Here is a 16,336-nt window from a genome sequence, read left to right on the forward strand (position 1 = left end):
TTTTCACATGCAGTAGAATTCTTAGCCACACTCCATTTCAGAAGGTGGCGGTAATGTGCATCTATAAATTGTTTGCCAACCGCCACGAAGAAGAAGAAGAAGAAGAACAAGAACTGGCAATTCCGATTTTTCTGGGGGCACCAGTGAAGGCAGCATGGCTCAGGTTGCGGCGTCCACGTTTGTTGTTGTCAGTGAGCCGCGTCGCGCCGGAAGCTACAAGTGGCAAACGCGGAAGTAGCACATTTATTTAACGTTGTCCGACTATAAATATGAGTCTTAGACATGAGGAGACCCCCGAGGCGGCGGCGTCGTGACCGCTGAGCTGAGTCCGGCTGGAACTGCACTTCGAAAGTGCTCCGGTCTTTTCACCCACGACGAGCGGTCGCCGTAGGCCTCGGGCCATGCCTCGGTCCAGAGTGGCGCCGTGAACCCGCCAAAACGTCACCTCGAGCCCCGCATGCGAGGGGAGCGCACCGGGGGCTGCAGCAGTTCACCCTCTTGTGTGACAGGTAAAACACAGTTATGCTGTAGTTGAAGCTTAGTCCTTTGTATTCATGACCCCTGTAATCAATTATGTATATATGTGTATATATTTATATATAGCCTATATGTACTAGAGCCCGACCGATATGGATTTTTGGGGGCCGATGTCGATATTAGGCAGTACAAGCTTTCCAGTACCGATACATCTGCCGATATATATTTTAATCTGTCATTGATTTCTAAGATTTCATTTGAGGCTTGATATTTTACTTTAGCCATAAGCTTTGTTATAAATAACTATGAATAATTTTTTTTTTAAAACAAATGCAACCAAATATGTAGAACTTTTTACGTGAAATGCACAGAACCAATATATCAGTCGGCGTCTTAACATAAACATATTGGCCGTTGTCATATGTCTGTAAAGGGTAATATTGGCCAATATTATCTGATATATGTGTGTACAGGATAATGTATACAATAAATATTAAGTTTATATTTAATATTCCATTCTTCTTATTGAGTTTTTTTTGTTGTTGGTTGGCGAAAACAGAAGATAAATTAAAAACAAACTGACTCGTATCTTCTCAATGAATCACATTAGTTCGTCCGAGATACCGAAAGAGGATTCGATGACACTAATTTCAGTTCTTTTGTTAAATATCTTTCAGATCAAATTACACTTTTATCTTTTGGGGGTTCTGAATCAGATGCCTTCTACTCTTCCTCATATTTCTGACAGTGTAGCATAATATGCTCTATTGTTTCTTCTTGCCCCCAGCAGTCACATTCACCTCATGTCATGTTGGCCTATTTTGAATAGTGTACTGTTTAGTCCAGTGTGTCCAAACCTAAGTCTCTTGTCTCCTGCTCCTTCCTGCACACCTCCTTTGTCCCACTTTCCTTTGGACTCTGTAAAACCATTGTCCTTTCTTCTCATCCTCCCATTTCTTTTGCCACTTTCCCTGCAATGTCTGTCTAATAATACTCATGGTTTCTGTCTAGCTCAAGTTCACTTCTCAATCAATGAAATGATCCTTTGCGACCTTATCTGACATTTCATTTCCTTTGATACCAGTATGTGCTGGTGTCCATAAAGAAATGACTGTTAGACCAATCATATCCACTGCACTGCTCACAGTATTGCAAGTATTTCTCTATTATTGATCCTCTTCCTTATTTCTGAGATCAAACTCTAGAACAGCAATGCTAATCCTGTCTGATTTACCAAACTCTTTGATGCATCTGTGTCGATCAGGGCTGCAACTAACGGTTATTTTCATTATCGATTAATCTGTCGATTATTTTCTTGTTGCTTGGTTCAAAGAAAGTCATAAAAATGTCGATCGTGTTCCCCAAAACCCAAAGATGATGTTTTGTTTTGTCCACACACCAAAGATATTCCGTTCACTGTCGTAGAGGAGCAAAGAAACCAGAAAATGTTCACGTTTAAGAAGCTGAAATCAGACACAACCTTTTTTTTTTTCATAAAAACTCGATAAACCGATATATCCATAATCAAAAATAGTTGGCGATTAATTGAGCAGTCGACTACTTAAAGATTAACTGTTGTAGCTCTAGTGTAAATCATACCATAACCACACCTATTGTAATAACACCACATGCTAGCTGCGTCTTTCCCCCCGTAGCCTGCTCGGAGCTGCGTTCATATCACCGCGCCTGAAATTCCCATCCAGCTCCCCACTTACTCACACTGCACTTCAACGTGTCGTCCTGCAGGGCTGGGTTACAGCCATGCACCCGCCGTCTCGACAGGGCTATGTATCCTTAAGCCTCGCTGGACAAGGGAGTGGTGGCTACAACAACAGTAAGCAGTGGAGGAGGCAGTCCTGCTGGAGGGTGAGTGGGTCATCAAGCAGGAAAACCCCCTTCCTCCTCTCATGTTCAGAGTGCTCTTGTTTCCTTTCCCTGCTCAGAACTGTTCAGAACATCACTATTGCATCTCCACTTTTCCAGTACATCTGTGGAAAAAGTTATTGTGGAACTGAAGAATGTTACAATGTAGATTGGTTCTTATATCTAGGATGAAATATTCAGATTAACTATGAACTATGTAACATCTTGTCCATTGTCGTCAACTTTTATTGGGCCATTAGTTGCCATTTTGTGTACTCACACTAACATTTGTTCTATTTTTTTTTAAGATTATAAAATATATATAGAGTAGCATTCTATCTTTGAAGGCAAAGGGATCTCCTCAGAATTTTTAAGGAATGCTTGTAGCACCTTTTCCAAATAGTGCATTTAGCACTGCACTTAGTATTGTGTAGTATATAATTCTGTAGCAGAGTATGAGTGATGAAAGCCCTGGGTCAGTGGTGAATCACAAAGCCTAAGCTACAGTGTCCGCACTGCAATTTGACTCCTCACAGTGTTCGAACATTTCCTCTACATTGTAGTTATCGGGCTTCGCAGTACTTGCACAGTGGTTGGTAGTGGTTTGTGCGAATGATCTCATCGTGTTCAAGTAGTGAAACTGACATTATTCTCGACGTTGCACTCTTCTGTGTGCCTGCAGAAATGGAAGCAGCTGTCCAGGCTGCAGCGGAGCCTCATTTTCTCCATCCTCGTCCTGCTGTTCATTTGTGGACTTGCCACCTATCCTATTGTCACTGAACACCTCAGAGGTAAGGCTCTCTATACGTTTAACATTCCCCATGGGATCCCATTTCTGGCATGCTGTCACGACCTTGATGCCAACAGAATGATAAGTATTTTATAGGGGTGTGACGTGATCTTGTGCCACGAGAACCTTGCGATATTAAAACGTGACGATATTTCTCGTTGAGGTGAAAAGCTGTCTCGTTGACTAGTGTCCAGCTGCAGCCAGAATGATGTCGGTGTCTGAAAGCGTAGAAGATTTCATCCCGGTACCTGACAGCAGTCAGGGTACCGTTGGCTATGACATGGAGGACTGTGCGACCCTCCAAGTGTATGCCTCCCCAGATCATCACTGACCCACCACCAAACCGGTCATGCTGGATGATGTTACAGGCAGCGTGACATTCGCCACAGCGTCTCCAGACTCTTTCACGCTTGTCACGTGGTTAGTGTGAACCTCCCCTCGTCTGTGAAGACAGCGGGGCGCCGATGGCGAACCTGCCAAATCAGGTGTTCTCTGGGCGAATGCCAATCGAGCTGCACGGTGCCGGGCTGTGAGAACAGGTCCCTGTAGAGGAGGTCTGACAGTTTGGTCAGAAACATGCACACCACTAGCCTGCTGGAGGTCATGTTGTAGGGCCCGTGCGGTGCTCCTCCTGTTCCTCCTTGCACAAAGGAGCAGATTCCGGTCCTGCTGCTGGGTTGATGCCCTTCTACAGCCCTGTCCAGCTCTCCTTGTGTAATCCAAAATCCTTTTGAAGTCAGTTGATGAAATGATTAACAGTTCATTATGATTTCATTCCTGTTTGCAGCAGAGGTTGTATGTACATATTGCATATTAAGAAAATCAAGAAACATGCAATTTCTCAGGGATGCCCCCGGTGTCAAAACATACAGATGTACAAATCTTTCATCAGTGGGACATGTTCCTTTTGAGGTTCTAATCGGGACCTTCAGTAATATTTTCATACCAAGTCTTTTCTCTCTGTATGTGGAGGCCTTTCAGATGAGGAGCAGGAGACAGAAAGCAACAGCGTCCTGAGGCCTGTCGTCCCTCACGTGCTGCCTGAGCCTGTCAGACTGGGACATCCTGCACTGCCAGAACCACCATCCCAGGTATGTAAACCTCTACCTCTGTTCTCTGAAGGCTCTCACAAGGTTTTTCTCAAATGAAATGATGCGCTTGAAATTTTCCTTTGCACCTTTTACATTCAGAAATATGTTTTGATAGTTCTAATCAATCACTATCACTATGAATTGTGAAACCCATCATCCCGTCAGGTGACCATAGCATCACTTAGAAGTAGGGATGGCGAGGTTTATATAAACATGACTCTGGTTAGCTTACTTGTGCTTGCCTTTTTGGCCAAAGCTTACCTTTCGATCCGCAGATGAACCGGCCGGTTGATCAGTGCACCCCTACATAAAATAATTAAATCCCCCTTCCAAATGTTCATGCATATTATGGAAAGCCGTGCAGACCGTGATCAAGGCTGATGGAACCAGGATGGTTAATTAACCGTAAATGTCTCCATGCGGGACGAGCGCTGACAGTGGGTGGTCCGCTTCGGATTGTATCGTTCTATCGCACTATAGACTGTTCACATTACAGCGCTTCACTTAGTTTAAAAATGTATATTTTATGTATTTTATATGGTCTATTGGTGAAGCAGCATTGATCACTTTGAGGTTGGAGGTAAAAATAATTCAGCAGAGGTGGGGATATGAAGGGGGGAAATCCCACGCATCCCCCCGGCAAATCGCACCCTGAGCTCACCTAACAAATTCAAGTCATCCAGTTATAAATTTGTTCGCCGGAAAATGAGTCTGTCAAAGTAGTAATTCAGTAACAAACCACAGAGGAAAGAGGTGTCACTGATGTAGGGCTGCTAGTTGTTTGGTCCATAAAATGTCGTAAAAAGTTTCCCAAACCTCAAGACGATGTCTTGTTTTGTCCACACACCAAAGATATTAAGTTCACTGTCACAGAGGAGAAAGAAACCAGAACATATTCACATTTTAGAAGCTGAAATCAGAGAATTTTGAATTTTTCCCCATAAAAACTACTTGAACCAATTTATCGATTATCAAAATAGTCGGCAATTAATTAAGTAATCAATTACTAATCGATTAATCGATTAGCTGTTGCAGCTCTACACTGATGACATTTTATTTGAAGCAGAACTATTGGGAAGGTGCAGATAACATTTTTCTGTGATATGATCAATCTTCTTACAACTTGCTTACATGTAGTGCAGATTTTAATGGTGTGATACTTTTTCTTGTTTGCGTCACCATTTGCAGCAGAGGAAGTTATCCAATAAGAGGGGTCCGCCCGTCCTTCAGAATCGCTTTCCGAGGAAAGGGAACACTTCGGAAAACACAGCGGTCGAGGACAAGACGGCTGGCGGCAAGAAAGAAAGGGAGGAGGAGGGAGTCATAAGGTGACACTTGGAATGCGATCACTGTGTTGAGTTCTGTCCATGTTCAATGTCATATTTATTTCTCAATCCACTGGTGACTTTCAGCTGGCGTGGGGCGGTGATCGACACTGCACCGGCCACAGAGGGCACCAAGGATGGGGGAAAGGTTTTACCTGCCAACCAAGAAGCCAAATCCTCTAACGAGTCAGGTATCTGTTGTTTTTATGTAAGAAAGATCTTTATTAGTTATGAATTAGCATTTGAAATTACGTATTTGGTTGTTTTTTTTCTTAATAAAGTGCATCACAGTCTCTTAACAGGCTTGTCTTTGTTTGTATGACTATATAAAACTAACTTCCACTTTAGCATTTGACAGAATTCAGTCGTTTGTTTTGGAGTCGACTTTAAGACATGTGATATTAAACCGGCATCTTGTGTGCGCTGTGTGTTCCAGACTCTGACCGGCCGGAGGCGGTGCGGGAAGCCTTCAGACATGCATGGAAGGGCTATAAAGATTTTGCTTGGGGCCACGACGAGCTTAGGCCCATCTCCAGGTCCTACGGCGAGTGGTTTGGCCTGGGTTTGACACTGATCGATGCCCTGGATACCATGTGGATCCTGGGGCTTAAAGAAGGTACGCTCTGCCTTCCAATACTAAACATGGTCCATTAATGTCATAAAATGGTAAAAAATGTCGATGTCGATCGTGTTTTCCAAAACCCCAAGATGATGTTTTGTTTTGTCCACACACCAGTCGCATTTTCATGTATAGCGGCAAATCCTTCTGTGATGTTGTGTTGCAGAATTTGAGGAAGCAAAGGCGTGGGTGGCCGCAGAGCTGACATTCAACAAGAATGTAGACGTCAACCTGTTTGAGAGCACCATCCGCATCCTTGGAGGCCTGCTGAGCACCTACCATCTGACTGGAGACGCCCTGTTCCTGGATAAAGCTGTGAGTCGACACGCGCACACGCTCTCATTCGTAAACCTTTATGACCACATGAACAAGAAACGATGCAGGCGAGTTTTGAACGCCCTGATGAAAACACAGCAGCACCTTCTCCCTTGCACTGAATCTGCCAACAACTGTGCCGACAGAGCGTTACCGCTTTTAAAATACTTGAGCCGTTGTTTTGAACCAGCCTGTAGGTGTTGCCCTCAGTGCCAAATAGAAACAAATACAAATCAAAGCTGTGAGAAGATTAATGGTTTCTGATCCTCCTCGGTGCTCAGATATATCTTTACACACAAGAGCCGCTCATCTGAAAGATTGCTTTTCACTTACAAAAATCTTTGTCTTATTGCCAAGCACCTTTTGGGTTTATTCCCATTAATCCCAGTTGCTTCCTGTCCCTGTTGAAAGATACGCATAGTGTAACTAATCTTGATTTCAAGGCCCCGTGTACATACTCAGATATCATTTTTGCAGTATCTGATGTCTGATATGTGGTGAGACGAAAACCCTTTTCCGCAGGACATAATGCAGGAAAAGTTTTTGGGTTTATTCAGAAATGGAGAAAATGAATAAATAAAACATTAATCTCAAACAAAGAGAAATGATGCAATGTACCAAAATTAGCTCCTAGTGAATTTCCAAGAAACAGAAACTCTTCACATTTGATAACACTTACTTAATCTTTGACCTGAATTGTTGCAGTTTAACACTGTTGATTCACTCAAAGATTAAGATTATTAAGAAAAAATCCTTTATCACTTTTGCCTCAAGTAATGAAAAACAACATAAGACATTTGCATCTGAAATGAGATGTAAACTGCGAATCAAAAGGTTCAAGTGTCTTCAACACAGAAGAGGAAAAACACACCTTAAACCCCCAAACAGCCACACGACTAAAGCTACACTCAATAAAGCTGCGCATCACCCACAAAATTTACAAATCAAAGTCCTTGGCAGATGACACTGACCATTCTGGTTTTCACTGTCGCTTAGCCGCAAACATCCATACGTTATCTGCATCCTTCCTCTACAGAAGGACATTGGCTCCAGGCTGATGCCGGCCTTCAACACCCCGTCCAAGATCCCGTACTCCGATGTGAACATCGGAAAAGGCACGGCCCACCCCCCTCGCTGGACCTCAGACAGCACTGTGGCTGAGGTGACGAGCATCCAGCTGGAGTTCAGGGAGCTCAGCCGCCTCACCCAGGAGCCGCAGTACGAGGTGACCAACTGACCAAGACGTGTGCTGACCCAGGCTCTGGCCAGCACATTTTCCCTCTGTACTATTGCTGACACAACTTGATTTGTTGTGGCATTATGTGAACAACACTGACAGAAAATCACTTCCAATCTCTAATTGTTGTTTTAAAACTGCTTGGCAGTTCTCGAAATTTGTTATTATTCAAATTCACCAAGGTGAAGGTGACAAAATCCCACCGAGCTGAGTTTGGTTTGAGACTGTGACATGGACAAACTCATGATTTCAGTGTAAGAAACAACATCGTCTCTTCTTTAAATGAGATGTTTATTATTGATATTATTTGCTGAACTTTTTTTATTTAAAAAATGTCAGGTGCTCACTTACAGTATTCACTCCTATTGAAGTATTTCAGACACAGGGATTTTCAGAAATCTATATTGCAGAGAGATAATTTTTTGCATATATTGGCAGCGTAGTCTGGGTTTTACAATTATAATTCCTTTTCTGTTCATTTATGATTTTTTTAAAAAACTTTTTTGTTACTTTGAGTCATTAAACGAATGTACCCAAAAACGCCCACATCTCACCTTGTTGACCGCTCACCTTGACCTTTCAGGACGCAGTGGCCGAGGTCATGAATCAGGTTCACAAGCTGGACGGCAAGCTGGACGGTCTCGTGCCCATGTTCATCAACACCAACAGTGGACAATTCACCCACCAAGGCATCTACACACTGGGAGCCAGAGCGGACAGCTACTACGAATACCTGCTGAAGCAGTGGATCCAGGGGGGCAAGAGGGAGAGCCAGTGAGTCGGGCCGCACGTCCACTTGAACGAACATGCCACTATGAGTTTTTATAACTGAAGGGCCATATCAGGTCGCGCACACACACACAGTAAGCGATTACACCGTAAATTTGACAAGTAAACGTTTGTGTCAGCTGAGTATCAGTAGAACGCTTGGGTTGATACAACAGAGTTCCGTCTATTGGATTCCAGAGAGGTCACGCATGAGATGAGAAGTGTAGATCTCCACCACCTCCGCTGGTTGGGTCGTTCTCCTCCGTGGTTTAACCGGAGCGGCGCGCTCTTTTATCCATTTCACCAAGTCATATCAGCGATGGTTATGGATCAGCAATGGTGGTTCTAAAATATCACAATTTTACTTATTAAGCAGGCATAGAGTTTCAAAGTTGTGCACACACTCTCCGCCTTTTTTTAAACAAATGAAACAAATGTACCTGAGGTTACATTTCACTGCAGGCTTGTTATCATGTTCCCTCTCAGCATTCATCTTAACTCAGAAATGTGCCAAAATAGGCGCCTGCAGTGTCTGAATACATATATGACTTTGATATTTAATTTTTTCCTTCTCAAAATATTTACAAAAAAATCTAAAATACACTTTTTACCTTGTCATAATAGGGTTTTGGGTGTTGGCTGAAAACTATTTTTTATTTTAGTCTAATATCCAAACGTTAGACAGTGAATTAATGAATGATTGAAGAAGTAATCTTTTGCATTTCTGTTGTGGGGGGAATATAGGATCATATCATGTATGTACATGTATCATGTACATAGGAAATTGTCATCCTCATTGATAGCTTGTAAATCTCCAGAGTTCAATTTCTTCCCTCCTGCTTTTCACCCTGTGGATACTGTGTAATTAATCGTTAAACATGGAACACTGTTTCTCATTAAATGTGTGTGTGTTTATTCTCCAGGCTCTTGGATGACTATCTGCAGGCAATAGAAGGTGTGAAGAAGAACCTGTTGCAGAAGTCTTCTCCTAATGGCCTGACCTTCGTTGGAGAAGTCTCCCACGGACAGTTCAGCCCCAAAATGGTCAGTAACATCCGAAACCATCCTCAAGGTTCAAGGTTCACAGTGTATCGTGTTACAAGACAATCTGCCTATATCCGGTCTCTGTAGGTGTATTTAGCTCTGTCAGAGTAATGTCGTCATCTCACAGACAGAATAGCTATCTCCGTAGTAACACTCTGTATTTAACACAAATTCCGCGACTATGACGCGCCCGAGACAGCCTTCAGCTACCCACCGACTGCCTGGGCTTGCCAAAGAAAAGATGACCTTGCATAGTGCCTGAGAACACTCATCTTTGCATTTGCTCAGGAGAGGGATACAGTACAGAAATTCCTCAACAAGGATGACATTTCCCCCATCCTAAGGGAACGGGGGGTTTTGATTATTCGTATGAAAATGATATAGATCATATTTTTTGGCCTTTGCAGTCACCAGATCTCAACACAATAGAACACGTATAGTAGATGTTGGACCGATAATTCTCTCCAACATCATCATCAAAACACCAATTGAGGGAAATATCTCTCGGAATAAGGGTCCAAGGAGCGCTGGAGCTGTTTATGGCAGACCATCACATTACTACACCTACACTGGATGTAGATTTTTGCTTAAATTGGTTTCAAGTCATAACAAAATATAGTGTTTGTAATTTGGTGTCAGTGATGACTGCTAATATCAGTCATAAGTCATTCGTCTAACAGATGAAGATGGCAAATCATAAAAAAATGAACTCACCGCCCCGTTATCACCTGATCCTTCGAGTTTGGCGGACTCAGATGTATTTGTGTGTTAACTCAGGACCATCTAGTGTGTTTCCTGCCGGGAACTTTGGCCCTCGGTGCTCACAATGGGCTGCCCGCCGATCACATGGATCTGGCCACACAGCTGATGGAGACCTGCTACCAGATGTACGTCCAGATGGAGACGGGCCTCAGTCCGGAGATCGTCCACTTCAACATGCACGAGGGCAGCATCCGAGACATCGAAGTGAAAGTAGGTAGAGACCACGCGGCAAGAAGCTCCACGCACCGCCCGATCCTACTTATCCATTAGTGTCCGTTTAAAAACATATCGTGTAAATTAATTTTATGTGATTTTGTGTTAGGGCATTACCTAAATGCCGGGGGGGCAGACATTTGACTGAGGTTGCTGCAGAAAGTGCCTTACTGTAGACATGCAGGGAACAAGCAAAATGTGACAGAAGTCTCAATTCAACAGATATTAAAACTCAGACGTGACTTGTAATTTACTGTGTGTCTCTCCTTTGTGTTGTCTACGTCAGCTCGCCGACAGACACAACCTCCTCCGACCAGAGACGGTGGAGAGTCTCTTCTACCTTTACAGGTTTACCAAGGACCACAAGTACCAGGAGTGGGGTTGGGAGATTCTCAAGAACTTTAACAAGTACACCAAGGTGGGTGAAATGTCTCGGCCATGGGTCGGTGTCTGAGGTGATCCTCGTCGGGACAGAATCGTCTTGTATGCGGGTCTGTTGTCCAGTGCACACCAGTGTGGGGCCATTAAAGGGGCAATTAGTGATTCTAAAGCAATACAGGTTTTGTAATGATCATCGAATATTTCCAGAAAACGTTTGTTAGCTGTCGCTTTTGTGTGCGCGCCGGGGGAAAAATCAGGGTTTTACGCTCCATAAATTGAAAAACCCAAAAAATGGTGCGGACCGCACCACACAACACTAAGAGTTCAGTTTGTAATCATCACTCGTCAACACTTTAAGAGACGCGCTGGCGGATGGCGCTTTAACTCCCAGTTTTGGCCTAGTGGTTAGTGCGACAGACGCCGAATTTGGTCAGCTCCTGTTGTTTTTAAATGTGCTTCATGAATAAAAATGACTTTTTTATTGACGTGGCAGCAAAGGTCTTCAGGTGACTCACAGGAACATGTTGGTCTGGGTTCCTGGCGGCAGGCTGTGCTTTTGAATATTAAAGGACCCAATTTCTAACCGATTTCAAAATCGATGGGTATTTGGCATTATTTTTCATTTCGTTCTTTTTTTTTTATTTATTTACCTCATTTGCCTGTAATAGTATAGGGTAAACCTATCCACCTAGTGTGGAATTTATTTATAGGCACTTCCAAACTGTGGCTGTGTGCATTTTGTGGATAAGAAGAAAAAAAAAACCCACTTTCTTCTTTACATCTTTATAAGATATGGTGACTGATTTGTGATGGTGGTTGTTGCAGGTTTCCTCTGGTGGCTACACATCCATCAATAACGTGCGTGACCCAGACTACACCAGTCCCCAAGACAAGATGGAGAGCTTCTTCCTGGGAGAGACCCTGAAGTATCTGTACCTGCTCTTCGCAGACGACCCCGACCTCATCAGCCTAGACCGCTTTGTCTTCAACACCGAAGCTCATCCTCTGCCTATATGGCCCTCCACTGACACGCACACAAACTGAGAAGAATTCAAATGGGCGGCATGTATATACATCATACATAACAAAATATCTCAGGGTTGGTCTAACACCAAGACGGTGGCTTTGTCTCATCTGTCTCAGTAAGCGAACGCTGCCAATACGACCCTGAGCACAGATGGAAAAAGCCTCTTTCCTGATTGGCCCTATTGTTTGCTACGCGCCAACAGCCGTAGAAAAATGACAGGAGTCTGATTGGCTTATTTGTTCAGTTTTCGTTGTGTGGATTTCTACTAGCGACAGAGTGCATTCTGGAGTAGCGGAGGGACGCTTTTGTTCTCTTTAACACCCAGATAACATCAGCACCGGAGAAGAAATGAAGATCCTGACTGTCTTAATCACATGTCGAGGGCGAGAGGTGGAGCGTCGGGTTGGACCGGCACGGGTGTTTGAAGGGTGATTTGGGTATTTTCAGTATAAGGCTGCTCCTAGCTTGTATTTTGTTCACAATTTTCATTCCAGAGAAAACCTCCAAACACTTTCACGTCTTAATTTGTACCCCCTGCGTTGTATTCCAGTTACCATGGAGACCTTTCTGAAACGGATCGTGTTCCGTTGTGGCACAAAGCGAGCGTCTGGCGGTCTGACCCCGGTGCTGGGTGTGAAACCAGTCGCTGCCTGCTGGACGAGACCCGGACCGCTCTGCTGACGTGTCAGCACGTGGTCGCGACTCGTCACAATGTATGTAGTCATTAAGTGCTCTCGCGTGAACCATTCTCAGATGCTGAAGCTTCTTGATTAGGGCACGAGCGTACTGTCAGTCTATTACCTCAATTTACACCTGGCATTAAAATGTGTTTTGGGTGATTGACAGATTGTCCAAATCACCTCCAGAGTTGGCCGAGGACACATTGTGACCACATTGAAGACAGGTGTAAAGGACTTGGGTGGAAATACAAAATTGCGAGACTGTTCCAAACCAGTGGGGTAGCAGCCGTTAGCCAGTAAACACAGGAGGCAGTCCTCTCCTCAGTCCTCATGTTATTCAAGTTCCCTGTGGACGGAGTGAAGACGAAACCAATCGAGAAAACAAAGAAAGAAAGAAAGAATACAGCTTCACGATCGGCTGCCAACTCCTTCCATTCATCTACTTCTCTCTTTTTTTGTGATTTTTGGACCGAAACAAGTGAGAGGAGGATGTGACGTGAGCTGGACTGAGTGATCGGGTCTCAGCGTGGACACGGGAGACGTGCACTTATACCGAAATCATATATAGATACGAGACACATTTTAATGCCAGGCTTAGAGGGAGTCTGTGCGTTTGCTGTCCCGCGCTGCATTCATGTCACACAGGACACGGGGAGGGGGGGGGGTTTTACCGCACGCAAAATCCCACTCTGTCACTTCAGGTCAAGGAGAGGGCATTGCTCGGGAAGCAACTGTGATTGGTGGATGTCGCTGACCAGTCGTGTGCAAGTATTCATGGCTCAACGCAAAGACAGATATGCCTACTGAAACTATTTTTTATAACCTAGCAACCCAAAAATGTCCGAACGATAACCCATGGAAAAAAACAACAACAGTGACGTCGTTGTAAATTATATTAAAAACCATTAAATAGAACCTATAAAGCCTTTATAATAAGCCCAATAAGACACGTAGGTGCTCATCATTTGAATGGAGCAGCTGGTGGAGATGGAGCTTCTGCGATATACTGCATTTTATCATCTGATCTCGCTGTTTACAATGAGTCATTTACTTCAACATTGAGGAAGTTCTCTCATCCAATCTGGTTCGTTTAGGCCGTTTTGGGTAATTTCTGCATTTTTTGGATCAATATTATGGCACACTGACTTTTTTAGGTATATGAATTTACTAATGGATTAGCAAAAAGTACAGTCCTGTTAATGAATTTCATTCGTGAACTGTCTCCTCAGTTTTCTAGAAATCGTCTGATTATTATATAACGAAACACAACAACCAACCACATTGTTGCCTTCAGCCTTGCAGCTCTGTTCTCCCATATGACATGAATGCAGCAGCAGCAGCAGCATCCTGCACACGGGACACACGTGAATTTATTCCAGCTGTTGTCGGGCGGCAGATTTACTTACGAACTGTGAAGCTTTTGTTTTCTTTCAGGGCAGCAAGGGGTTTGTAGCTCCGATGGGTTTTCTCTATTTCCTTGCATTTGTGTGTGTGTGTGTGTGTGTGTGTGTGTGTGTGTGTGTGTGTGTGTGTGTGTGTGTGTGTGTGTGTGTGTGTGTGTGTGTGTGTGTGTGTGTGTGTGTGTGTGTGTGTGTGTGTGTGTGTGTGTGTGTGTCCTGAGCAGCTGCTCCTCTCACTGAATGTTCCATTTCATTCTTCTTTTATTTTCCTTTGTAAGGTTTTTTTGTTGTTGTTTTTTCTGTGAGAGAAATGAACAATTAGATTTTTAAATATAAAATGTAGCTAATATATTGATTTCTAGTTTATATTTATAGTTGTGATTGCAGCTGTCTGAATTCTGGTTGTTGTTGTCGTGGTCGCTTAAGAGCAGCGTTACAGTCCTTCCCGTAAATACCACTAGTTCACATCATATCTCAAACTTGAAGTTGTTACTATTAAGAACTTTGACTTTGAATTGAGACCAAACTCATTTTGTATATCCTGGTTTCCTTTTCCTCACGTGCCTTCAACGTTGCCTCAGGCAACATTCTAAAGACCAACTGATAACTGTCTGTCAATGTGCATTTTCTATCCATCCAAACTATTTTTACACGTGCATACGCTGCTGAGCTACTATGGTGATTGTGATTGTGATCGCTGCAGCTCGTGGGTGTTTTTACACTTGACCGACGAAAATAGGGATTGATTTTTTCCAGCAGTCCCGCAGAGCAATCATTAGGTTTACATGATGTTAATCTCTCCCCGTGTGTGTGCGTGCGTGCGTGTGTTTAAACCCTGCCTACGAGGGCTCTGCGTGATCCCCTCCCCGGATGCGTCTCGGCATAATTCCTGAGCCAAAGACGAGCTGGAGATATTATCAGCCGTGGTGTTTGGTTTTGTGTTTTTTAAACGACTAAAAAGCCATTTTTCTCCAAAGCCACATCTTTCAGGAACAACTAACTCTGCATTTAACAGCTACACCCTCTCTCTCACACACAAACACACAGATTTCATCATTTACAGCCAGACCTGTCAAGTATCCGAGCCCAGTGCCCCACGATCGGTCGTCCCCATCAGATCATTTACAGCCGTATCACGAGAAAAATCCCATTAAAGTGTCATGAAGTACATGAACAGTTGACTGCGATGTAAGTTTTACAACATCACTTATACAAGAGTTCCATCTTGGAGCAGCTGGTGTAGTTGGGGCGGGAGGCTCTGATAGTCAAAAATAGGAAAGGATCATGAATTTTTAGCTCGTGCGAACATACACTGCCGTTCTGAATTACATGTACGTCACGTGTCGCATATTCAGTGATCTTTGGTTGAAGGAGCCGTGGTCCATTTGCCTGTCGTACACCATCTCAGACAAAGTGATGAAACGGCGTGAACTTGCTGATGCGGTTTGGAGTACGCGTGAGCCGTGGTTGCAGACCCACGTGTTTCACGTCGTGTCAGATTAACCGTCGATGGAGGCGATTGGAAAATGACAACTGTCCCTGAAGTGTTCCTGGACTGACGGAATGCAGGTCAATCCAGGATCACATCTGAAATACATTACAATCACGATCAACGCAGCCGCCGTCTGCCCCCCAGTTTACCCGTGATATTATTATCACTAACAATGCTCACGCTTGGAGGACGACCGCAAAAGCTTGTGTGTTTGTCCATCAGAGAAAAGACTGCAATTTTTTTTATTTTTAAGTCAAGGGCAGAAATTTGAATCCTTCAGATAACGTTGTTAAGCACTGACCTCCTCACAGTCACTGTCGCTTGTGTGTCGACGTGTCCCCTGTGTGTGACCTCTGTGCTGATGATGTGCGACGGGATGTTGTATGTGAGTGTGGGACACGTGTGAAAGAATCTTTTTCCGATGGAGAAGCACCGGCATTGGGTCAAAATGTATCGCTGATGTCACTTGGTGTAAAATAGAAGCTGAATCTTCTTCAATTCTTTAAAAAATAAAAAAATAAAAGAGATTTTATTGAACAGACACGGAACGTTCGGGTGGATCATTGACTCTGGAGACCTTTCACACAACCAGGACGTCCTGAACCCATCACAGCGAGCAAGATTTTATATTTCTAAGTAATTTTTTTGCATTGTGGAATACCTGGGGAATACTTCAATAAACATGAAGAAAATATTGTTCTCTCAAGCATGATACTCTAAACGAACCTCCTTTAACCATAGCAAAGTACTTAAATGGGGTTGGGTGTTCGGGGTGTAGTGGTGGTGGAGGGGGCCCCACAAAGACTGCTCATGTATAGGGCCCAGAATTTGGTGCTACACCCCTGCGTGCAG

General features: G+C 43.7%; 1 protein-coding gene across 1 annotated transcript; it reads left to right on the forward strand.

Annotated features, from left to right (window-relative positions):
* Positions 1-122: 122 nt before the first annotated feature.
* man1b1b (mannosidase, alpha, class 1B, member 1b) lies at positions 123-16,025 on the forward strand. Its single transcript, XM_035638764.2, has 14 exons — positions 123-509; positions 2,224-2,343; positions 3,023-3,131; positions 4,103-4,221; positions 5,410-5,549; positions 5,634-5,737; positions 5,983-6,162; positions 6,332-6,480; positions 7,517-7,705; positions 8,301-8,491; positions 9,409-9,529; positions 10,307-10,501; positions 10,791-10,922; positions 11,711-16,025. The coding sequence occupies exons 2-14, from the start codon at positions 2,239-2,241 to the stop codon at positions 11,927-11,929; spliced, it is 1,953 nt and encodes a 650-aa protein (XP_035494657.2). The 5' UTR covers positions 123-509; positions 2,224-2,238; the 3' UTR covers positions 11,930-16,025.
* The last annotated feature ends 311 nt before the right edge of the window (positions 16,026-16,336 follow it).

This window comes from Scophthalmus maximus, chromosome 3 (assembly GCF_022379125.1).
Source record: "Scophthalmus maximus strain ysfricsl-2021 chromosome 3, ASM2237912v1, whole genome shotgun sequence".
In the NCBI taxonomy this organism is placed as follows: Eukaryota; Metazoa; Chordata; class Actinopteri; order Pleuronectiformes; family Scophthalmidae; genus Scophthalmus; species Scophthalmus maximus.

What these genes read in the sequence shown, in the direction of transcription:
- man1b1b (XM_035638764.2), top strand. Translation starts at nt 2,239, where the DNA reads ATGCACCCGCCGTCTCGACAGGGCTATGTATCCTTAAGCCTCGCTGGA. An exon ending in CAAATCCTCTAACGAGTCAG is followed by an intron (nt 5,738 to 5,982) that starts GTATCTGTTGTT and finishes TGTGTGTTCCAG; the next exon opens with ACTCTGACCGGCCGGAGGCG. An exon ending in CCCTGTTCCTGGATAAAGCT is followed by an intron (nt 6,481 to 7,516) that starts GTGAGTCGACAC and finishes CTTCCTCTACAG; the next exon opens with AAGGACATTGGCTCCAGGCT.